At 40.7% G+C, this 22036-nt stretch overlaps 1 protein-coding gene and 1 long non-coding RNA gene across 24 annotated transcripts in view; one reads left to right on the top strand and one right to left on the bottom strand.

Moving 5' to 3' along the window:
* Positions 1-382: 382 nt before the first annotated feature.
* The window catches only part of SPTLC1 (serine palmitoyltransferase long chain base subunit 1), a 65334-nt gene continuing 43680 nt past the window's right edge, over positions 383-22036 (bottom strand). For 3 of the 23 annotated variants that reach the window (XM_082471296.1, XM_082471298.1, XM_082471307.1), the window contains 3 exons: positions 17961-18078; positions 14603-14706; positions 11572-12975 (listed from right to left, as the gene is read on the bottom strand). In XM_082471296.1, coding sequence (XP_082327422.1) covers positions 12882-12975; positions 14603-14706; positions 17961-18078 — 316 coding nt within the window. In that variant the 3' untranslated portion in view covers positions 11572-12881. Of the gene's footprint in view, positions 1267-4495; positions 6050-7200; positions 8675-11571; positions 12976-14602; positions 14712-14773; positions 14798-17960; positions 18618-22036 lie in introns of those variants that run through there. The other 20 variants (XM_082471312.1, XM_082471300.1, XR_014266222.1 and 17 more) reach the window with 17 other exon arrangements.
* Positions 8563-11206, top strand: LOC309665164. Its single transcript, XR_014266257.1, has 2 exons — positions 8563-8684; positions 9780-11206. It is a non-coding gene; the product is annotated as an uncharacterized lncRNA (long non-coding RNA).

The following is a 22036-nucleotide window of genomic DNA, read 5'->3' as shown; positions in this document are numbered from 1 at the left end:
TAGTAGATCTAACTGACATTTATAGAACACTCCACCCAACAATAGCAGAATACTCATTCTATTTAAGTGTTCATGGAACATTCACCATGATGACTATGTCCTAGGTCATAAAACAAACCTTAATGAATTTAAAAGAATTGAAATCATAGAGAGTATGTTTTCTGTCCATAACAAAATCAAATCAAGAAGTCAGTAGCTGAACAGGGGAGATCGGCTCAATGCTTTGTGACGACCTAGAGGGGTGGGATAGGGAGGGTGGGAGGGAGGCTCAAGAGGGAGGGGATATGGGGATATATGTATACATATAGCCAATTCACTTTGTTGTACAGCAGAAACTAACACAACACTGTAAAGCAATTATACTCCACTAAAGATATTAAAAAAAAAAAAAAAGTCAGTAGATGAAAGACAACAGAAAACTTTCCAAATTCTTGGAAATTAAACAATACACTTCTAAATAATCCATGGGTCAAAGAGGAAGTCTCAAAAGAAATTTAAAAATAAAAATAAAAAAATTGCATAAATGAAATAAAAAAATACAACATATCAAAGTTGGTGGAATTCATCTAAAGCTGGGCTGAGAGGGGAGATTTATAGCACTAAATCCTTACATTAGAAAAGAGAAAATATATCAGTAGTCTAAATTCCTAACTCAAAAGACTGGAAATAGAAAAGAAAGGAGAAAACAACAACAAAAAGCAAACAGAAGGAACAAAACAAACAGCAACAACAAAAAAGCAGAAGTCAATAAAAATAAAAACAAGAGAGAAAATTAATGAAACCAAAAACTCATTTGTCAAAAAAAAATCAATAAAATCGGCAAACCTCTTGACAAAAAGAGAGATGACACAAATCACCAATGTCACAAAGGATCCTGCAGCCATTAAAATAATAAGAAACAAATACTACAAGAAACTCAATGCTCATAAATTTGATAACGTAGAAGAAATGGACCAATTCCTTAAAAACCACAAACTACCAAAATTCAGCAATATAAAATAGATACATGAATAGTTCTATAATCATTAAAGAAATAGAATTTGTAATAAAAGCTCCTGAAAAAGAAACCCCCAGGTTTCACATGTTTTCAAATAGACAATTTCTCCAAACATTTAAAGAATTAATACCAATTTTTACAAATTGCTCCTCTTCCAGTAAAGAGAAGAGGAGAGAACACTTCCCAACTTATTTTATGGTTAATTACAAGATAAACGTGCCCACTACCACTGCCACCATTTAATCTTGTTCTGGAGATCCTGGACAATGCTACAACGAAAGAAAAAGAAATAAGAGGTATAATGAACATCTAACTAGAAAAAAACAAAAGAATCAGCAAATGATTCAGTAAGTTTTCAAAATCAACTTATAAAAATCAGTGCTGGAGTCATGCTGGTCATCGTGTGGTTCAGAGTGTGCTTGGAATTTTGAATTATAATGCCAAGACAGTTTCTGAATATGTTTCTGCTCTCAACTGCTCATAACTTCTTAATTATCTACTGAACGCATAAAGGAATAAGCCAGAGATAAATTAAAGGGAAGCCCAGAGCCTCAAGCTTCTCCAACATCCATCAAGGAAGCTCAAGAATGTCAACTGAAAAAAAAATGTCATCTTTCTTCCCTTCAAATGTCCAGCTGCAGTCTTAACCAGTGGTGTCTAATACAAATATGATGTGTATATCATATATATAATGAATTGTTTTCAGTACCTACAAGAAATGAAAATGGAAAAAAGTGTCCTTTCTAAGGACCCTTTCTGCCTTCCTGAGGAAAAGACAGAGGCAGAAAGGATGATGACTGAGTGTCTGAGAAATTGCTCTTGGGACTCAGTGACCTTCGCTGATGTGGCTGTGGACTTCACCCAGGAAGAGTGGACTTTACTGGACTCTTTTCAGAGATGTAATGCTGGAGAACTACAAGAACCTGACCACAGCAGGGTATCAATCATTGAAACCCACTCTGATCTCTTGGTTAGAACAAGAAGAAGATTTGAGGACAGTGGAGAGAAGAGGAGTCCCCCAAGACCCAGCAATTCAGCAGGATAATCCTGGGGGAAAAACATCTGTTGGAATTGAAGCAGTAACATCGAATTGAAAAATGCGGCGAGGAACTTGGAAAGACGAGCTCATCTCTCCCATTGAGACAACAAGCAGGCTTGGTTCCTACTTCAAAGAAACTGAAATAAATCCCACAACCTCAGCATTCCTCTCCTGTGAGACAACCAAGTGTATGTGCAGACTTCACGTGGGCCCTCTGTGTCACCCCGGAGAGACTCAGAGACAAAGGGAACCAAGACAAACAGGCTAACTTTCCTTGGAAGAAGGGAATAATCAAGTCACAAGTCCAACAGTTTTGGTGATGGAGACGTGGCTTCCTGGAAGAGGCAGAACTGTAGTGGCCAGTCTGGGTGGAAAGACAGAAAAGCATCTGGAATCCAGTTATGAAAACTCTTCCCCTAGACATCTGCCCGTGTTTGGGGCAAGAAGAGGGAACAAGGATCCCTGCTGTCCTACTTCTTAATGATGCTCATCAGTAAGTATATCAGTAGTTGTATCAGTTTGCTTTTCCTTAATTGCTCAATCTTATACTACCTTACTTTTTTTTTTTTTAATTATTAGCACCTTTAATTATTATTTATTTATTTTTGGCTGTGTTGGGTCTTCGTTTCTGTGCAAGGGCTTCCTCCAGCTGCGGCAAGCGGGGGCCAGTCCTCATCGCGGTGCGCGGGCCTCTCACCGTCGTGACCTCCCTTACTGCGGAGCACAGGCTCCAGATGTGCAGGCTCAGCAGTTGTGGCTCACGGGCCCAGTTGCCCCACGGCATGTGGGATCCCCCCAGACCAGGGCTCGAACCCACGTCCCCTGCATCAGCAGGCAGATTCTCAACCACTGCGCCACCAGGGAAGCCCTACCTTACTTTTTAAATGTCACTTTACACACAGTGGACATTATGTGGAGTTTTAATATACCTAAGTTTTTGCTATCCAATCTTAAAATTCTTTTCTTTTACTTGGAGCATTTACTCTATAATAAATTACTAATAAATTTGAAAAAAAAGTCAATGCTTTCCTACACCAGCAAAACTGGCCAGTAAATACTATAAAAGTAAAATACAAATTACAATAACTAAAAGTATAAAATATCTAGAAATTATCCAAGAATCCAAAAATCCCTCTATGGGAAAACTTAACTCTAATAAAGGAGATTGAAGATCTGAATAAATATTTACAAAGATATCCCATTTTCTTAGATTGGACAATTTAATATTATAAGATGTTGACTCTTCCTAAATTAATCTATGAATGAAATGCAATATCAGACAATTACACTTGGATATTTTTTGAGGAACTCAACTAAATTTATTTTAAAACATATATGAAGGAATAAAAATCTATGAATAGTGAAGTCAATTTTAGAGAAAACAAAGGGTGAGTGTGCCCTGCCAAATATTAAGAAATGTTGAAAGATGATAATTTAATAAAGACAGTGAAATTGGCACAAGAACAGATGAACAGACCAAGGGAACATAATAACTTAAAGACTGATCCTTGTTTGTATGAGACTTAATGTAAGATAAACTATAAGAATAAATTAATGGAGAAACAGCAGTTTGCTTAGTGAATGATTTGGGAAAACAATCTCACCATGTGAAGAAGAATAAAAATGAAATTTGACCCTTACCTAATCCTGATACAGGGATAGACTTTAGCTGGATTAAAGACCTAAATGTGAAAATAAAGATCTGAAATCAGTGGAGAGCTAAGAGTGTTGAAAAGTCCTTAAACTAAACTTCAAAAGCAAAAACTGCAAGGAAAAAAAGTTGATAGCTTTCGTTACATCAAAATGCACGCTTCTGCTCAATGAGACAGCTAAGATATAGAGGACAGATAGTAATGCAATTGCATGAAACTATAAGGGGTTATTACCTGGCATAAACCAGGAACTCCTAGAAGAATGAACAGATGAAAGGTAGTAATTCAAATAGAGAAATGGGGAAAAGATATGTACAAAATATTTTCGAAATAGGAGATCCTAATTAAGGCTGATAAATGAGGAAATAGAGACATAACATTATTTAGATAAATGTTTGGTTCTCCAGAAGAAATAAAGAGAAAAAGGTTTAAGTGGTTGCCTCGTGAGAGTGTGGCTGAAGATGGGAACATTTGGGGTAGAAATCCTTCAATATAATTTGATTTTTAAATTTAAAAGAAAAAGAACTAATATCAAATAGCCTCATCCATATCTTTCAAAAAATTAAAGGAAATATCTCACTTAGAGTCATCTAGTCAGTAGTAATTACACTGAAAATGTTGCATAAGAATAAAAATTTTAAGATATAATTTCAAAAATGACGGCAACATACTATTCACAAAATAGAAGGATTCAAATAGGTACGCATAAGTGACAAATAAAAAACAGATCTAATAAATCTTATACAGGAATTAAATATATCATATTTTATAAGACTTTTTAGCAGATTACAAGAACACAAAAATACATTGAACAGAAAAAATTATATTGAAAATGAAATAGATATGAAATACAAATGCGAGAGTACATAAAAATATAAACCAAGAAATCATTTTTTGGGGGGGGGGATAGGTAATAAAACAACAGTAATTTATTCTCTCACAGTTCTGAAGGCCAGAGTCCAAAATCAAGATGTTGGCAGGTCTGCACTCCCTCCAGAGGCTCTGGGGTAAGATGACCAGCTTGTGACGGCTGTTGGTAATCCTTGGCTTTCCTTGGCTTGTAGCTGCATCTCTCTGATCTCTACCTCTGTCTTCACGTCTTCTCATCTCCCCTGTGTCTCTCTTCTGAAGATACTTATCATTGGACTTAGGTACCCCCCCGCCAATTCTCAATACTCCAGAATGATCTCTTCATTTCAAGAACCTTAAATTAGTTACATCTGCAAAGACCCTTTTTCTAAATAAGGTAGCATTCACAGATTCCTGGAATTAGGATGCAGAAGTCTTTTTTTTTTTTTAACTAATGAATTTTTAAAATTGAAATTTAGTTGATTTACAATACTGTATTTGTTTCAGGTATACAGCACAGTGATTTGTAAACCAAATAAATCTTTTATGTTTAAAGTACGCTATAGTTTCCAAAGCATTTTCATTTTGAATATGAATTAACATTAACATTAGCTGAACATCACTCCAAACACCTTACTTTGGAGGTAAGTATCAATATATACCTCTTAGATGGATATCTAAGATTCTTAGGATCCTCAGATACATGTAACCAACAGAGAGAGAAGGCACATTGAAAATGTGATTTTGCATAAGAAGCAGTGTGATTCGGTGGATGGGCACATAGTCGCTGGAGCCCAACTACCTGGGTTCTATGTAGATTCTACCTCTTATTGGTTGTGTGATGATGGGCAAGTCACTCCACCTCTCTGTGCCTCAATTTCCTCAACCATAAAATGTGGATGTCAATAATCCCCACCTCACAGGGTTTCCTTGAGGATGAAAAAGTGCTTAGAACACCATCTGGTACATTGTAAGCTTTCAGTTAAGGACCATCGTTTTCCTCGGTCTGATTTCCAACAGACAGAAGGCCAAGGAGGAGCAGAGACAGGTAAGGATAAGGAGAGAAGGAGTCATTGCTGGGTCTGGGCTCTGTACAGTCTTCTGCAATTCTGTCAGATGTTTTAAGCAGAAGTTCATCCATCATTTTTGGAGGTGTTTTACTCCCTCAGGTCCCAGGCAGCTCCCTAAGACTTCCAGGGATCCTGAGAACAGGATGTCTTTTGTCTCTTCTAGAGCCTTCTGTGGGTGGTTGGGGGATGGGTAGCAAACAGTCCAAGGAGAACATTTGCTTTCTTGTCTAGCTTTTACCTGTCTTTCCACCTCATCCCCTTTTCATTTCATTAGACAGGGAGTTTCACCTTAGCTCATTCTCTACGTGCTCTGACACCACATGGCACACATTTGGTTCGAGAATCACCGAGAGGTAGGCAGGACTTGTAAGACTGTGACCATATTACTGATGAGAAAGCCAACTGTCATAAAGTAAAGCTATTTGCTCAGGGTTGTACAAGGCTGTAAGGAAGAGCCAACGCCGTGAGTCTATAACAAGAGCTCATTGCTCTTGTCCTAGAATCTATTCACTCAATGTTTACCGGGTCAATGAGGGTCAGGTTGCACTGATGCAGGGGGCAGAGGGGACAAAGATTAATAAATATAGATCTTCTTTTTTAAAAAAATTTTGTTCTTTGGCTGCACTGTGGAGCATGTGGGATCTTAGTTCCCCGACCAGGGACTGAACCTGTGCCCCCTGCATTGGGGGCGTGGAGTCTTAACCACTGGACCGCCAGGGAAGTCCCTCCCTGTGGATCTTCTAGCATGTTCAGAAGAGGTTTCCATCAGCACAGATGGTTGGAGCATTTGATCTCATCAGGTAGTTTGTGCCTGAGAGAATTAAGGTCTCCATCAACATGTTTGAAGGCTGTATGGTGCAGATACAACTGTGCCAATTTTAAAATATGGTAAGTTGATTCTAACATTCTTCCAGAAGAGAAAAAGTGTGAGAATGTCAAAGAATATTTCGAACAAGAGAAAGATAGGAGACTTGTCCTACCAGATACAAAAACATATTAGAAATCAACAATAGTTGGAAAGTTCTGACATTAGCCAAGGCAAGACAAACGGCTCACCAAGCGGCTATGGATCCGTACGAAGAAGTATTTGAGGGAGAAAGGATGGCCTTTTTATAATTGTGGAGTGGGGACACCTTTTTAGCAAGGCAAAATTTCCAGGCCATAATGGAAGAGACTGGCAGACTTGATAGCATAACAATTTGAAATAGTTGTAGAGAGAAAGATAACAAAGTCAAGAAAAGAAATTAAAAAAAACTTGTCATATAGATACCTGATAAAACTATTTGTTGGTACCTATCCAAAGAAAGACTTTGCAAACTCTTGGACTCAAGATTCCAATTCTAAAATCCACATCGTAGAAATTCCCACAGAGGCACATATAGTTACATGTTCCAGGATGTTCATTTCAGCATTGTTTGTCGTAGGAAAAAAATAAGAAACTTAAATGTCTACGAAAAGAAAATTCGTCAAATAAATTGTAACCCATCCAAACTACAGAATACTCTTCATAAAGTAAAAGGAATGAAGGCCTGGTATAGAAACATTCCTAGGTTAAGTCAGAACGAGGAACAAGAACAAGGCTGTTGTTCTGCATTTAAAAAAATCTATTTGAATATAGGTATATATGTAAATAGAAACCGGTCCTGGAGGATCTCCAATGAACTGTGAATAAGAGTTACCCCAGGGAAGGGGAGTGGAATGGGTGGAAATAGGATTTTCAAGTTTTATTCTTCATGCCTCCTTATTGTTCGGATGTTTAATTTGAACATGTAATCACTGTGTAATTTTAAAAATGTAAACAACGAGGAAGCAACGCTCCTCATCCCCAGGGACGAAGAATAAGGACTTTGCACATCCATCTAAGCTGGGGAGTCAGACGAGCCGGGAGGCCACCCAGCCACTAAGGGACAGAAAACAGATGTGGAGGAACCGTGGGCCACGTGCACTCACCAATCCCCTGGTGCTCAGCTCCAAGCAGAGACTGTGGGTCGATTGCACAGGGCAAATGAGGGTTTTCTCTTCACTTGAACAAAAGAAATCAAGAATGTGGAAGAGGCAGATGTGACAGCCATAAAATGATGTATCACCCACAGATCTGAAGCCGTGGAAATGGCAACTCAGCCCTGTTCTAACTCAACTCAGCTCAGCAGCAGCAGTGTTAGGATGCGCAGATAGAGAGACATCTCTGCTATCCCGGTAGGGGACCCAGGCCTGCCTGCATGGAGGCAGCCTGTTGGGAGGCCTGGCCTCCAGACCTCTACTAGTTCTGAGCTTGTGAGCTGAGAAAGGGCCAAGCTACAAATACAAGTCTTTCTTACCTGCAAGGAGCTGGGAAACCTGACAACACACCACACTTTCCCTGCCTCTTTCACTTTCACTGGCATCAGAGCCTAAACACGCTGGGAATTTGAACAGAGGTCTCTCTCTTCAGCTCCAGCCCCCAGGGTGGGTGGGACACTCCGTTTCTCAGCTATCAGCCCCCCTGTGGGAGATGGAGGGGTGGGCTTGGAATTAACTGCCAGGAGATCTGGATTGTCAACAGAACATGCAGGAAGCTGGTTCTAAGCTGTGCATGTGAATTAAGGGGACAGAAATACTCCTTCAGTCTTCAGTATTTGGGGTGGCTTCCATAAAGCAGTTGCAGGAAAAATCACGGACCTGGATGTCATGTAAGTCCTAAGCCCTCCTGGAGTGATTTCCTACTAGATCATGTAAGAGGTAAGAGATCTGCACTCCTGTATCGAGTTCTTTTTGCCAATTTGTCTCATTCACATTATTATCATTAATAATAACACATATTTTGTACTTACTACACATCAGGTGCAATTTAAAGTATTTGCATGTATCGTCTCACCTAATTCTCACAACGGCTCTGTGGGCTGGGGCACGATTACTCTCATTTCACAGATGGAGAAACTGAGGCACAGTCAGTTTAAGCCACTCTCCAGGTTCACACGGATGGCAGGTGGTGATGCTGGTTCTCCTCTAGATGACCTGACTCCAGGGCTTCCTCTGCACTGTGCACGGAACCCTCGGCAGCCTCCTCAGATGTCACGGGGTCTGTGGACTAAATGAGGGTGAGAGGACAAAGGGGCCCATGGTGACGAGCAGCATGGAGGGTGCCTCCAAGGACGTTCTTGGAAGCCATTAAGCAGGGGAGGGATGGCGTGGGGCTCAGGGGACAGTCACTCTGAGGGTAAGTACCAACAATCGGGGGAATGGAACCCAAGATTTGAAGTTTTCTGGCTTGTGCATTGTCATCAAAATAGGACATTGGTTGGTGTGAGGCCGAACAAAGGGGCCTCCACATCCCCTGTGGGAAAGGTGTGTATGGGTAGTTCTTTCTCAGTGACAGAGGTCTGTCTGGAGACAAGGAGAATTTTCCAACTTGGCCTGGGAAACACTAAGACAGCAGGAGGATTTAAGATAATTCAAATATAGTCCTTCAGCCCAACTCTATTTCACAGAAAGAACTTGTTCAGTGAGGAGTAGGGTCTTGTCCAAGGACTCATGGCTATTGAGTAAATGAGCTACGACCAGACCCTGTTCTGTTTTCGAATTTGCCTTGGGCTGCCTCCTGTTCTGTTCTGGCATACTGTCCTCTGTGCTGACGCCTGCCACCCCCTCCAAGTCATAGACTTCCAAATGTTCATCATGGACAACACAGATAAGAAAGTATTTGATGTAATGACTGGAAGAAAGTCAGTTCATTAGTAGTTATGTTCATTATCAGAGATTCGTACTTGATTCAACGGTTTCTAGTATATTCAGAGAGTTGTGCACTCATCACCACAATCCGGTTTTAGAACACCTCCTGGAAAGGTCCCCGGTGCTGACAGTCTTCATCAGTCAATCTCATTCTCACCCCCAGCCGCAGGCAACCACTAACTTATCTTCTTTTTAGATTGGCTTTCTCTGGACATTGGATATACATGGAATCACATAATTTCGTGGTTGTTTTCATCTGGTTTCTTCACTTACCAAAATGTGTTTTTTTTTTGAGATTTATTTATCCATTTCTTTTTATTGCTGAATTGTATTCCATTGTATGAATATACCACTTTTTGTTTACTCATTCATCAGTTGGCAGACATTTGACTATCATGAATAATCCTGCTATGAATAGGGCTTCCCTGGTTGCACAGTGGTTAAGAATCTGCCTGCCAGTGCAGGGGACACAGGTTCGAGCCCTGGTCGGGGAAGATCCCACATGCCGCGGAGCAACTAAGACCATGCGCCACAACTGCTGAACCTGTGCTCTAGAGCCCGCGAGCCACAACTACTGAGCCCACGTGTTACAACTACTGAAGCCCGTGTGCCTAGAGCCCGTGCTCCACAAGAGAAGCCACTGCAATGAGAAGCCTGTGCACTGCAACGAAGAGTAGCCCCCGCTCGCCGCAACTGGAGAAAGCCCGCGCGCAGCAACAAAGACCCAATGCAGCCAAAAATAAATAAATAAAATAAATTAAAAAAAAAATCCTGCTATGAATACTTGTGTACTATTTTTTGCACAAACGTTTGTTATTATTTCTCTTGGAAGTGGATTTGCTGGCCCACATGACAAATTTGTATTAACTTAAGAAACTGCCAAACTTTTCCAAAGTAGTTGTACCATTTTACCTTTCCACCAACAATGCAGTTTCCAACTTTTTCCATATCTTGCCAATATTTGGTGTTATCTTTTTGATTATAGTCATTCTAGTGTGTAATAGTATCTCTTTGTAGTTTTAACTTGCATTTCTCTGATGACTAATGAGGTTGAATACGTTTTCATGAGTTTAGATATTTGAATGTCTCTCCTGATGCAATGTCAAGTCTTTCACCATTTTAAAATTATGCTTTTGGATTTCTTATTTTGGGGTTGTGTTCTTTATACTTATGGATACACATCTTTTATTATATATGATTGGCAAATATTTTCTCACAGTCTGTGACTTGTCTTCATTTCTTTCAAGCTGTCTTTTGAAGAACAAATTAAACAATGAGTTAATGAAGCTTAATTTACCAATTTTTCCTTTTATGGCTTACGCTTTTGGTATTGTATCTATGTTTGCCTAACCAAAGATTTAAAATATCTCCTCCTGTGCTTTCTCTAAGAAGTTTTGTAGTTTTAAGCTTTATATTTAGGCCTGTGGTCCACGTGTCCTAACCTGACTCAAAGCCCCACTTTTCCTGAGCTAGCGCCTCCTGTGGACAACAGAAAGGGAGCCATTGTGGGTGGCTTCTTTCTCCCCTGGGGGCAACTGTTGAGTGGAAACCAGCTCAAGAGGTTTCCATGCTGCTCACCCAGCCACTGCCTTTCTAAACAGAGGTCCGTTGATAGAGCACTTCAGAACCCTCTCTCTCTGTTTCTAAAACAGCAATTTGTAACCTGCTTGAGGTTTGAGATGACTGTTGTTTCTCAACATTTTGCTTGCTTCATACAAATTTACTGCTTCCAGTAGATATTTACTGTGGTGTATATTACCAGATTGTGGTCACTCTACAGCTTTAATATAAAGACTCTATTTTTGGTTCGTGTTGATGTGTTTCAAGGATTGAAGTTAAATAATGTGTGAGCATTAAATAATGTTAATAAAGTTAAATAATGTCCACCATCTTTTCCAGGAACGTCCAATCATTTTTTAAACGTAGCAATAAACAACTAGATTATTGCAATTTTGACTTATAGAGTATTATAAAAGTAGCTGAAAAGTTACAATCCTAATCTGTTTATAAAAATAATAGGTCTGGTTATTTTTGTAGTCATAAGTGGCCAAGGGTTAAATCAGTAGGAACCAAGGAAATTTCAGATACTGTACATTGAAGAAAGGCACTAAGAAATTAAATTAATATTTTCCAAAAACCCCCAAGACACAAACACACACACACACACACACACACACACAGAATACTACCCTAGGTCTGCAGAATTTAAAATCAAGAGACTATTCTGTTGCATATATTACATATGCAAAAGACTGATTATCAGGAATGTAGGTTTATTTCATTAAAAAACAAAACAAAACAAAACAGATTCATCCCCCAAAGAGTACTGTATCCTTTAAAGCAGCAGCAATCACAAGGCACATATGTAAAAATAGCTCAAGCAAAATAGAAACTAAACATTAAAAAAATATGTTATTTAAAAAGATGTTGAAGACCATTTGTTAATATGAACATATATTATAAAATGACATTTTTAATATAATTTTATTCCTTTCCCTTTAATAAGAGATGGAGTAATAGTGTAATATTTATGTACTACCTTGTGGCACATACCACAAACATTTATACCACCCAACTTGGTTTGCTAAAGAAAAAACAGATAGCTAAAGCACAGCTTAAAAATTTTAATTTTAGTGCTTTCACATCTTTTTTAGATATTTGGAATTCATAAGCTGAAAAGAAATAAAGGTCTCATTTTCTTTAGCTTAGAAAAAAAGCTTGTAGTTATACGCCCCTATACAAAAAAGAATACATTCTAGATATTCTAAAATATCAAGGACATGATTTCTATTTTGGGATCATCACAATAATCCTCTTCTGAAAAGATTAGAAGTCAACACATAACGAATGTAAAGGTCAATTATACTAAAATAAAATAGTATTTGATTTAAATTATTGCTCACTTAGGAAGTATAATGACCATTCTCTGGTTAGGGATGCTAAGATTCACTGTTAGAAATGGTGCAACATCAGTATTCAGCGTATATAAAAATTCTAGGATTCAAATATATTATAATGAAAAATTTATAATAATCACACATAAAGTATTCCTTTATATATTAGCCAATATATACATTGAGCTTCACATGATGAAGACTGAAAAAGATGTGTTTGAATTAGATCTTCAATACATTTTGTATCATATATGCTGAAGTGCCTCTAAGCTTTAACGTTGCAGACAATTTTCTATGAGATATTAAGGAGTGCTCACAATCTTTATCATTAGAAGGGAAAGAAGATACACTGAAGCTCCATTTTTAAACAATGACAACAAAAAAAAGAATATAAAATACTAGTATTAATAAAACGTTTAAATAGTACTAAATAGCACAATTTAAATATCAGTTATATGCTATCATTAGTTTTTCTCTTAAGAAAATCAGTTCTTGGGCTTTTGGATTTGTTTTCTTTCAAGTACCCAGCATCCTTCTCGTGGTCATACACTGAGTCGACATCCACACCATCTAGTGACACCCTATCTGGTACCCGCAGGCCCCCTGTGGCTCACTGTGCAGTGACTCAGGTCTGTCCACGTGTTGCGTGGTGAGAGGCCACCAGGCCCCAGACTAAAGCAGCACGGTCTGGGCCACCTTGCTGATCATGGTCGCAGCTTTCTCCAGTTCCTCTTCTGTTTGTTCCACTGTGACCACAACCCTAATGCTGAGAAATAATAAGGGACACAAAAGATAGTCAAATGAGAGTCTATACCAAGGGTCAGCCTGCCACCTGTTTTCGTGAATGAAACTCTTCTACTGGAACATGGCCTACTGTCCCTAGCCACTTTCTCACTGCCCCGGCAGGGCTGCGTAGTTGTGGCAGGGACCTGTGTCCTGCAAGCTGAAAGCATTTTACTACCTGCTATTGACAGAAGTTTGCCGTTCCCTGCCTGCACTAGTAGCGATCTAGTCCAGGTAACCTTGCAGTAGGGCTCTGCCCGGGGCCGGCAGGGAACTCTGTCCTTTAACTCTACCGCTGCAAGCAGTATCAGGCCCAAAGCAGGAAGTCAACGTTTCCCATATTAATGAGTGTGTGGTTGTTCACAAGTGTAATTCAGTAAGTCATACAGAAGTCCTACAATACTTTGATGCGGGGCAGAAATTTTCAAGTTTTCAGGAAACTGAAGACAAGAAATATCAGCCTGACAGGGCACTTCTACCCGGGTCCCTCTCACTCCCCTCTGCAAACATCTGCATCAGCCACTGGACACATACACACTGAGTTGGGCTGGGCCCAGAGTCCTGAGGGCACGAGGGTGGCCCCCGTCCTCATGAAACACAGGATCACAACTTTGGATGGTGTAATTGGAACGGAGAGAGCAGGATCTTTAGGGTGCTTTCGAGCTGCTGCCAGAACAGCCTTCCAGAACCCAGCCCAGGGCTCCACGCCTGCACAGCGCTGACTCTGAGTGCTCTCGTGGGTCTCTCCCAGACTCCTCCAGGCTCCCTCTCCATGGTGCCTCTCCATCAAACCCGTGCTCTGGGCTCCCCAGATGCACCTGTAGGTCTCCACGCCACTGCAGACCCTGCTGGAAGGCCCGATGCCCACCCCAGCTTGTTTGATACGCTTGATTCTGCAGGCTCGGCTTAAGCGTCTCCTGCTCTAGGAAGCCTCAGTCCCTCCCAGGCCAGAACTAACCATGCCCTCCTCCTCTGTGACCTCCCTGACCTGTTTCATGACCCTGAAACCCTCAAGCTCTGGGTGTCTACCTTCTTGGACTACACTGTTTAAGTGCTTAGGGGACAGAATCAGGTGTTGAATGAACGCCAATTTTAAATCATGAGTCGAGGTGCCTTCCCACTGAGGGCCGCTTGAACCTCTGTAGAGGTTTTCCCCACTGTCACTTTGCTTTTCCTTGGGTGTTTAATACGTGTTTGTCAGATGAAGTAACACACAGCACTTGGGCCAGAGGTGGGATGAGCAGCGCCCCCCAGACTGTGCCCCCCCGCCCCCCCCCGTAAGGACTATCCTGGTGGTGGAAACAGCTGGCCCAGCACATGCTACCGCAGCACAGTGGCAGGTCGTCGCCAATGCGAACCTGGGCTGTCCCAGTTCGTTCTTGGGATCGCAGATGTTTCATTAAGTTAATTACAGAGTCCTGAGGGGATTTTCAATTAATATGGGAAAACATCTAGTTTAAGAACAGAAACAGGTGATGTTCTATCTTTTAACTATACACATTCTTCCTTATCCTGTGACAGGCTTTCAAAAAATTTCAAAACATAATACATTTCATACAAAGTTTAAAGTAGAAAACAATGACTCAGGTCATAATTTTAAGTATACCAACCTCGGAGGAGGGAGATACTTCTCTTCTTTCTCCAGGTAGCGCGCCAGAGTTAACGCGATGCCTCTGTCCATGCACTGTATGAGGAAAAGGAATACATTTGCAGCCTGGACTGCAGACACTGGTCATTAAAACAGGAAGGTGCACTGAAATGCTCCTCTCAAGAGTAGTTTTAATTCACCTTTCCAACTATAACTGCTAGAAGACAAAACAAAACACCACAGAATCATCTTATCATCTTGAGAGCACTGCTCTACAGAACTTCCTGCAATGATGGAGGTGTCCGTCCTGTGCTGTCCACGACGGCAGCCAGGGGCCCACGTGGCTCTCGGGCACTTGGAGATATGGCTAGTGCAACTGTAACACTGAACTTTGAATCTGACTTAATTTAAACAGCCATAGGTAACTAGTGGTTACCACTTTAGGCAAAGCAGAGTTATTAGGACAAGGGGAAACAGGACCAACAAAGCCCCGGAGGCTAACCAAGAGCTGGACTTAATAACGCCAGCAGAATCATTTCAGAGAGGAATTGCTCACACGGCAAATATCAACAACACCTCTGATTCCCATGTGCTACACTTGGACACAGTGCTACCAAGCACAGAAGAGTCTGGTGTCACATTCTGCACAGCTTTCCAATACATCAGCTACCTGCCAACATTTTTTTAAAAATTAAATAATCACTATCAAAATAAAGCATAAAGTCAGACGAGGGTAATGGTTTATAAGGGTTTCTTCCTTGGGGTGATGAAATGTTTTGAAATCAGATAGTGATGGCTGCACAACCCTGTGAGGATACTAAAAACCACTCAACTGTATACTTTAAAGAGTGAATTTTATGGAACGTGAATCGTATTTTTAAACAAACAAACAAACGAACAACCAGCTAGAGCAAGGGGTGCTGTAAAGGAAAGAACAATCACTGCCAGCGTGTGGCAGTGCAGGTATTTGCCTGAAGAGGGGCCATTCTGTAAGCTGTGAGGCAAGGTTTTCCTCTGCTAGGAAAAGATGGAAAACAACGGCAGGCAATGTCTTTTGCTGATTCTACATTCTGGAAGTGTACTTGGAAAAGTTAACTCCTTCTGCAAACATCTGGACTGGCTCCGTTTCTAGTCCTGTCTAGTTAAACAGTATAAACCATAGCTCAGTTTGTAAAAACTGTTTTATCAAGCAAGTCAACAAAAATTTGGCAGAACTGCTCAGTTCTGCAAAGCTTAAACAAGAACTACGGTGTCATGATCCTTTTTCCTCTTTCAAATATTGAAAAGAAAAAGCAAAGAGGAACAGGACAAAAGACTTATTAAGATGGAAGCTGCGATGATGCAAAGAAACTCTAAGAGTTTTCCTCCTCCTTCCTACAAATGCAGTTTCCAGATAGTATTCTGTTCCCTTCCCCAGAGCCTGTTCTCTCCTCATTCAACTCTCAAGGTGATTTCCTGAAGACAGCCAATATCCAGTGGGAGCCCACAGATGTAATTTTGGGATCTGTGAATTGTCCAGACTCACTTTTTCTTTTTGTTATGAGGATAACCTATGTAAGAGAAGTATCGAGTCACTTGATTCACATGCCCTTTCTGAGTCTCTCTCTGGAACAGAGTAGCAGTAAGACCTTAGCTGTTGCTACCCAGTGAGAAAAGAACTGAGGTGGATCTGACTGGAACTGACACCCTGGCACCTAGAGAAGGCCCACGTCCCGTGACACAAAGTGTGTAGAGAAGCACCCTGAGGGGGTTCGAGGGGAGGCTCTGGGATAATAACGGTGTCACCACAGACTCCAACACAGGACATGCAGCTTCACAAGGCTGCTCTGGCGGCGGTCAGCATCAGTCACACCACCCGGCAACTCAGTTAGAAAACAAACTCAGCTGTCACATGAAGGTAATGTCATAATTTGACTCTTACTAGGCTTGTCTGTTTTGCTTATATTTAATTTATATATTTGTTTTGGTATTACATTTGTACAGGAGCTCTAATTAAAAGGATGCTGTACTTCCTTTTATAGCTTATACATTTAAGTAATATGACAATAAAAACACCGAGGCAGTAAAAAAAGGTCTGTGGGATGCTTTTCCCCTTTAAAGAGTTTTTTTTCAAGTCTGCAGAGCTGCACCTGAGGAGACATCTGTGACATTTCCTCACTCAGCAAGGCGAGAGCCACTCCAGCCTGTTCATTCACAATCTGACACGTTTCTTTAATTAGGAATCTCATATTCTGGGTTTGGTTTTATTTTGTTTTTTTAGGACAACTGATTCTGGAAGGCCACAAGTTGCAAGAAGCTCTCCACAAATCAATGATCCACAAGTTGCAAGAAGCTCTCCATGAATCAATGACTGCAGGTACTGTGGTTCACACATCGTCGGGTACAGGTCAGCTGAAGCCAGCGGTGAAGCCAGAGGCTGGCTTAGCACCACAGTCTCCATACTGAGCAGCCACGTGACTGCCTGCTGTGCCACAGCCGGGCAGGGGCACACGGCAGACTTGACCAGCACTACTACCCTGACGCCTGGAAGCACGGACTCGGGGAAGGAGCCTCTGAAAGGAACCGTCAGGACAAGCAGGACAGGGAAGCAGGGTGAAGCCTGTCTTCATTCTCAAATACATACGCCATGTATTTCAGATTCAAGTACAAGGCAGCACCACCCTTGGTGCTCAGTGCTGCAGGGCCACTTGACCGTTCTTCAGAAGGAGGAAAGTGAGGAGAGAGGACTTGGGTGAACGCAGCTCTACTGAACAGTAAAGGCCAAGGGATCCTCCCTAGCGATGCGTTTCTTAGTTAATAACTAAGGTACACTTAGTAGTAAGACTTTCAGAAGTCAGACATTTAAATCAAGCTCCCAAGTTAGGCATGGTAAAGAAGTGGCTCTTCTTCCTTCCTTTTTGGTTACAAGATTCTTTCGACCTGTTTCTGAGCTATGCTGGGTGTTCAGCCCCAGACAGTCAGCTGTCCGGTGTTGTGCGCCACCACCATACAGAATGCCATCCCCACCTATATGTTCGAAAGCCTGGCTTTGTAAATAGTAAGCAACTGGGTTTTCTGGAAGACTAATTATTCAGAGTGGAAGCAAAGTGTATCTTAATACAATGTGGCAAAGAACACAATTTCAATGTGAGCTGAAAATTGACCCAATGGAGTAACCTGCAGCCTGTCAATAGAGACGTGCTACAGACTCCACTGGGCAGGGACAGACGTCGGGAAGGCTGGGCATCAGAACAATTCCACGTCACCAGAGGGGTAACCACAACTTCTGCTGTACCCAATCTCTTAGGGCAAAGAGAGCATTCTTAAAAATGACCTTAAAAATTGCTTGGGTTCAGGGTAGAAGGGCACGAAGAGATTCGCCCGAATAACTGGATACTCACTTGAGTTACTATTTCCTGAAGTAGTTTAACGTCTCTTTCTCGACACCCAGTGCTCTCTTCCAGCTGGAGGTGAAATGCTGGAGAAATGGACTCACCCACCACTTTTAATCCAGAAATGCTGAGGAAGGGAAACACACACACAAGCATAAATCCTCTTCCGAGCTCAGATTTCTCACATATAAATAATTTTACAAAGTCTGCATTAACGAATGTGACAGAAACTTGGGACTTCCATGGGAAACATCATGTGGTGGGATTCCAGATCTGACAAAGGGAGGTAAAAACGCACACTCTGGGCAGTGCTTCCTAGTCTAGGACACCCTACAGCACGGCTGGGAAGAGGATTCCCGGTCCCGCAGGACCCTCCAGCTCACATTTCACAGAGAACACGTGCGTCATCCCCAGCCTCCCACCAGACGGTCTACATGTCTCACCCACCTTGGCTGGGGCTACCCCCTCCTCAAGGGGCCCCTTGCAGGCCCACTCAGCCCTGGGCCTCTGCCCTGTCGCTTCCTCTCCTCACCTGCTCTCTCCTGTTCTTGCACGGCTAGCGCCAGACACGCCCGGTCCCAGGTCCAGGGTCACTCCTCTGAGGGCCTCCCTCATCACCCACTTTAGGGAAGTGTCTGCACCATCATTTTCTATTACTTCTGTTTCCTCCATGGGTAACATAATTGATAATGCTGCTTCCTTATTTGCTAAATCTTTAGTTTGTATCTTGTCTTTTATAAACTACAGGGATGATTTCTGACACTAAAATTTTATATTTTGGTCACCAACAATATATTTAGGTTGTAAAGCTGTCTTCTTGTGTACATGTTTAATTTTAAATTTTTCTTGAATTACGATTATTTTCTTCTCTCTTAGGATTAACAGCACAGAAATCTGCTGTTTCTCAGGAAGGAAGAGAGATTTCTTTAGGGGTGAAAGCCTGTATTTTCAAATGATTATTGCAGTGTTATGAGAACTGTAGGCCATATAATTTAGCCAGGTATGGTTTGATTTCTGACCTATCTCCTAGGACAAAATAGTGATACATGTCTATTTGAAATTGGGCTAAACATTTTAAATGGCTTTCATTTAGTCTGCTTTACCTGGAAAGACCTGCTTTTCCCTTAGAATGAAATGAGCACAAAAAGCACTTGTTAGCATATTCGATTCTTCAAATATGTTTAGGACTCAACAAGCTTTTACTGAATGACTACCTGTGCTGACTATCACATGAAGTGAGGAAGCTAAGCTCACCTGCCTTTCAAACCACCCTTGAACATCATTAATTTATGTCTACTTTCTTTAAATGTAATGCATCACACTAGGATCTCTCAATAAATCAGGCGGCAGATTTGAATCATGGAATCTCAGACTCTAGGGCTTCTGGAATATGGGGAAACCTTATAGATCAGTTGTTTTACTACTGTAGAAACTAAGAAATATGCTTTCAAAACCCATTTCCTAGGTGAATTCTGAATGTGTTAAACTTGTACACAAAGAAGTATTAATTGTTTTAGGTCATGTACTCTCAGGGAGAACTTAAAAAATTACTTTTCAAATTGCATTTCATATGAATTAAATGGCCTGGATTTTCCTTGATACAAACAAGGCACCTACAAGCCCAATTGAGCTTATTATTCGATCAAATGGGCTCATCTCACATGTTAGGTGGAGTAAGTTGGTGAGGGAAGGAATGAAACAAAATGCTCTCTTTCTGGCTGCCTGGATGCTGAATGTCGCATTAAAGTTTAACTAAAACCAAACGGACATAGAATTATAACTTGAGTTCAGAAAGTTAGAAGCTGTGTTTCAGAGCCTGTTATACTTAAAAAAACATTTCTGGAGAGCACATTATTTACCATATTACTTTACCCATTTTACCAAATGGAAATACTAAACACTGGTCTAGGTCCTAGGGATAGAAGAATCAACAATTCAGACGTGGTCTCCATCATGTGCTTAGTGTGGGGAAAGCGCTGGACATGAATAATTATCTGTTAGAATTTAGGGGCTTTTCAAGATTCCAGCAAGGACCCAAAGTAGCATAGGCCGCTGACTTCCTCTCCCAAATGCAACGTCAGAGATGAGAGAAGCAAATCACTGATTAGAGGAGACTAAAAAAAGTTACTTAGAACGGAACACTGAAAATACTTACTGCCTTTGAAATGTTTATCTTTAAGCTATTTATTGGAAAATAATAACACCAATGACCTAAATGTAAAAAGCTAAAAAAGAGTAAAAAAACACAATTCAATGAAACAAGAAAGTAGAAAAATAAGGGAAAAAAATCAATCAAAGAAAACAAAATATGAGTAAAAAACAAAATCAAACTTAAAAAAACGTGCTGGGCAAAATCCTGCAAAGATTATCATAAGAATGAAAACGACAGAAACAGAAAATAAAAAGGGGAAATAATACAGACACAAGAGAGAGAATCACAGACTACACCCAGCCCAAAGGCCCCAAGTCTAGAGAGTCTTACAGAGGAGTCCTGCTCAACTTTGAAGAAACAAATAATCAAGCCTGGTCTTATACAATGGCTTCATAATGCAGGGAAGTGGAAAAATTGCTCAATACTTTATTGAGGCTACCACAACATTGATTCCTAGGTTATGTTAGGTTGTTGTAACAAAAGATTATAGGCCCATTTAAATTATAAATATGGATATAAAAATTCAAAATCCTAACTAACAGTGCAGAAAAATATACTGTAATCAAGGAGGGGTTTACTCAGGAATGCAAGGATGTTTTAACATCAGAAAATACAGTCATCCCTCGGTAGTCACAGGAACACTCTGAGTAAAGTGCAGGAGTAGAGGTGGGTTTCAGTAGTTTCAAGTGTACATGAGAGGTGAGGATGTGGAGAGGGCATAAACAACTCTGGAAAAAGACTGGCTACAAAGAGAAGCAGAGCAATGGGCTAGTTGCTAGAGGGGAGTATGGGGTCACGGGAAAGAAGAATTTAAGACAAGATAGGGCAGAGTGTACTTGAATGCTAATCAAATGACTCAGGAAAGGGGAGAGACTGAAGAGAAAGGAGAGGAGACAACCAAAGGCACTCAGTCCTTAAGAAAGGAGAGCTGTGATGGATGGAGGAACGTTTCTTTGGCTATAACACGAGGGAAGACCCGCAGGTGTACAGGTTTGTGAGGGAAAATGAGGGAGTTCCCAAGTGACAGCATGAGGCAAGGCTGTCAGCTAAAAGTGGGTGGAGTGAGACAGAGGGTTAGGGATTTTGGAGAAGAAAAAGTGTGAGACAGCTGGGAAAAGTAGAGGATTGGACTTAAAAAATAAACACATTAACTCTCATAGAATAAAGGGCATCTGAGGTAGGTGTTCATGAATTGACAGTGACTCCAATGTGCTAGGCTGAGCTGGTTTATTAATATTTCATAAGCTAATGTAACTGGAAACAATAATATCTCTCTACCACAAATCATGCAAGAACTTTTGTTAGGATCATAAGTCAGACCCAGACTTCAATTATTTCTCCCCCTACTTTATCTGGAACATCTGTGACCCGCTTATTTATTAACTGTCCTTTTTAGAAAAGTTTCTAGTTTCCATATCTGGCACTAGGGATAGGACTTCCACGACTGAGAAGGCAGGTTTCAACTTGGAAAGGCAAAGAGAAACCACAGGCAAGGTGAGATCATTTTCTGTAAGATAAGAAATCTGCCTGAAGATGTCACTAGCCTCAATGTTTTTCTCAATTCTAGAGGAATCTTAAAGAACTACTCTTGTGTAGTTAAAACAAAAGTAAACAGAACACTCATAAGGTTCACTTTGATTTCACTTGTTTCTTTTTCTTGAAGTAACTTAAAAAAATGAGTAATTTTCTAAAAAGCAGCATGGACAGTATGAACCCACTGTCATCTAATTACATCCTTTTACCCGTACAGATGTGTGGGAATTCTCCAGTGTTTATGCTGGTTATTTCTGGTGGCAGCATGTTGTTATTTCTTTTCATCTTTGTTATCTTCTGTACTACTGTAATATCTTACCAATGAGCTTGTATCATTTTTAGAAAAACAAAGTTATGCTTTTTTAAAACAATGACAAAATGGATGCTCTGGTTTCACACA

This window comes from Balaenoptera physalus (genome assembly GCF_965194825.1).
Source record: "Balaenoptera physalus genome assembly, chromosome: 7".
NCBI lineage: Eukaryota > Metazoa > Chordata > Mammalia > Artiodactyla > Balaenopteridae > Balaenoptera > Balaenoptera physalus.
Note: the sequence above shows the minus strand (reverse complement) of the source record. Positions and strands in the feature narration are given on the sequence as shown.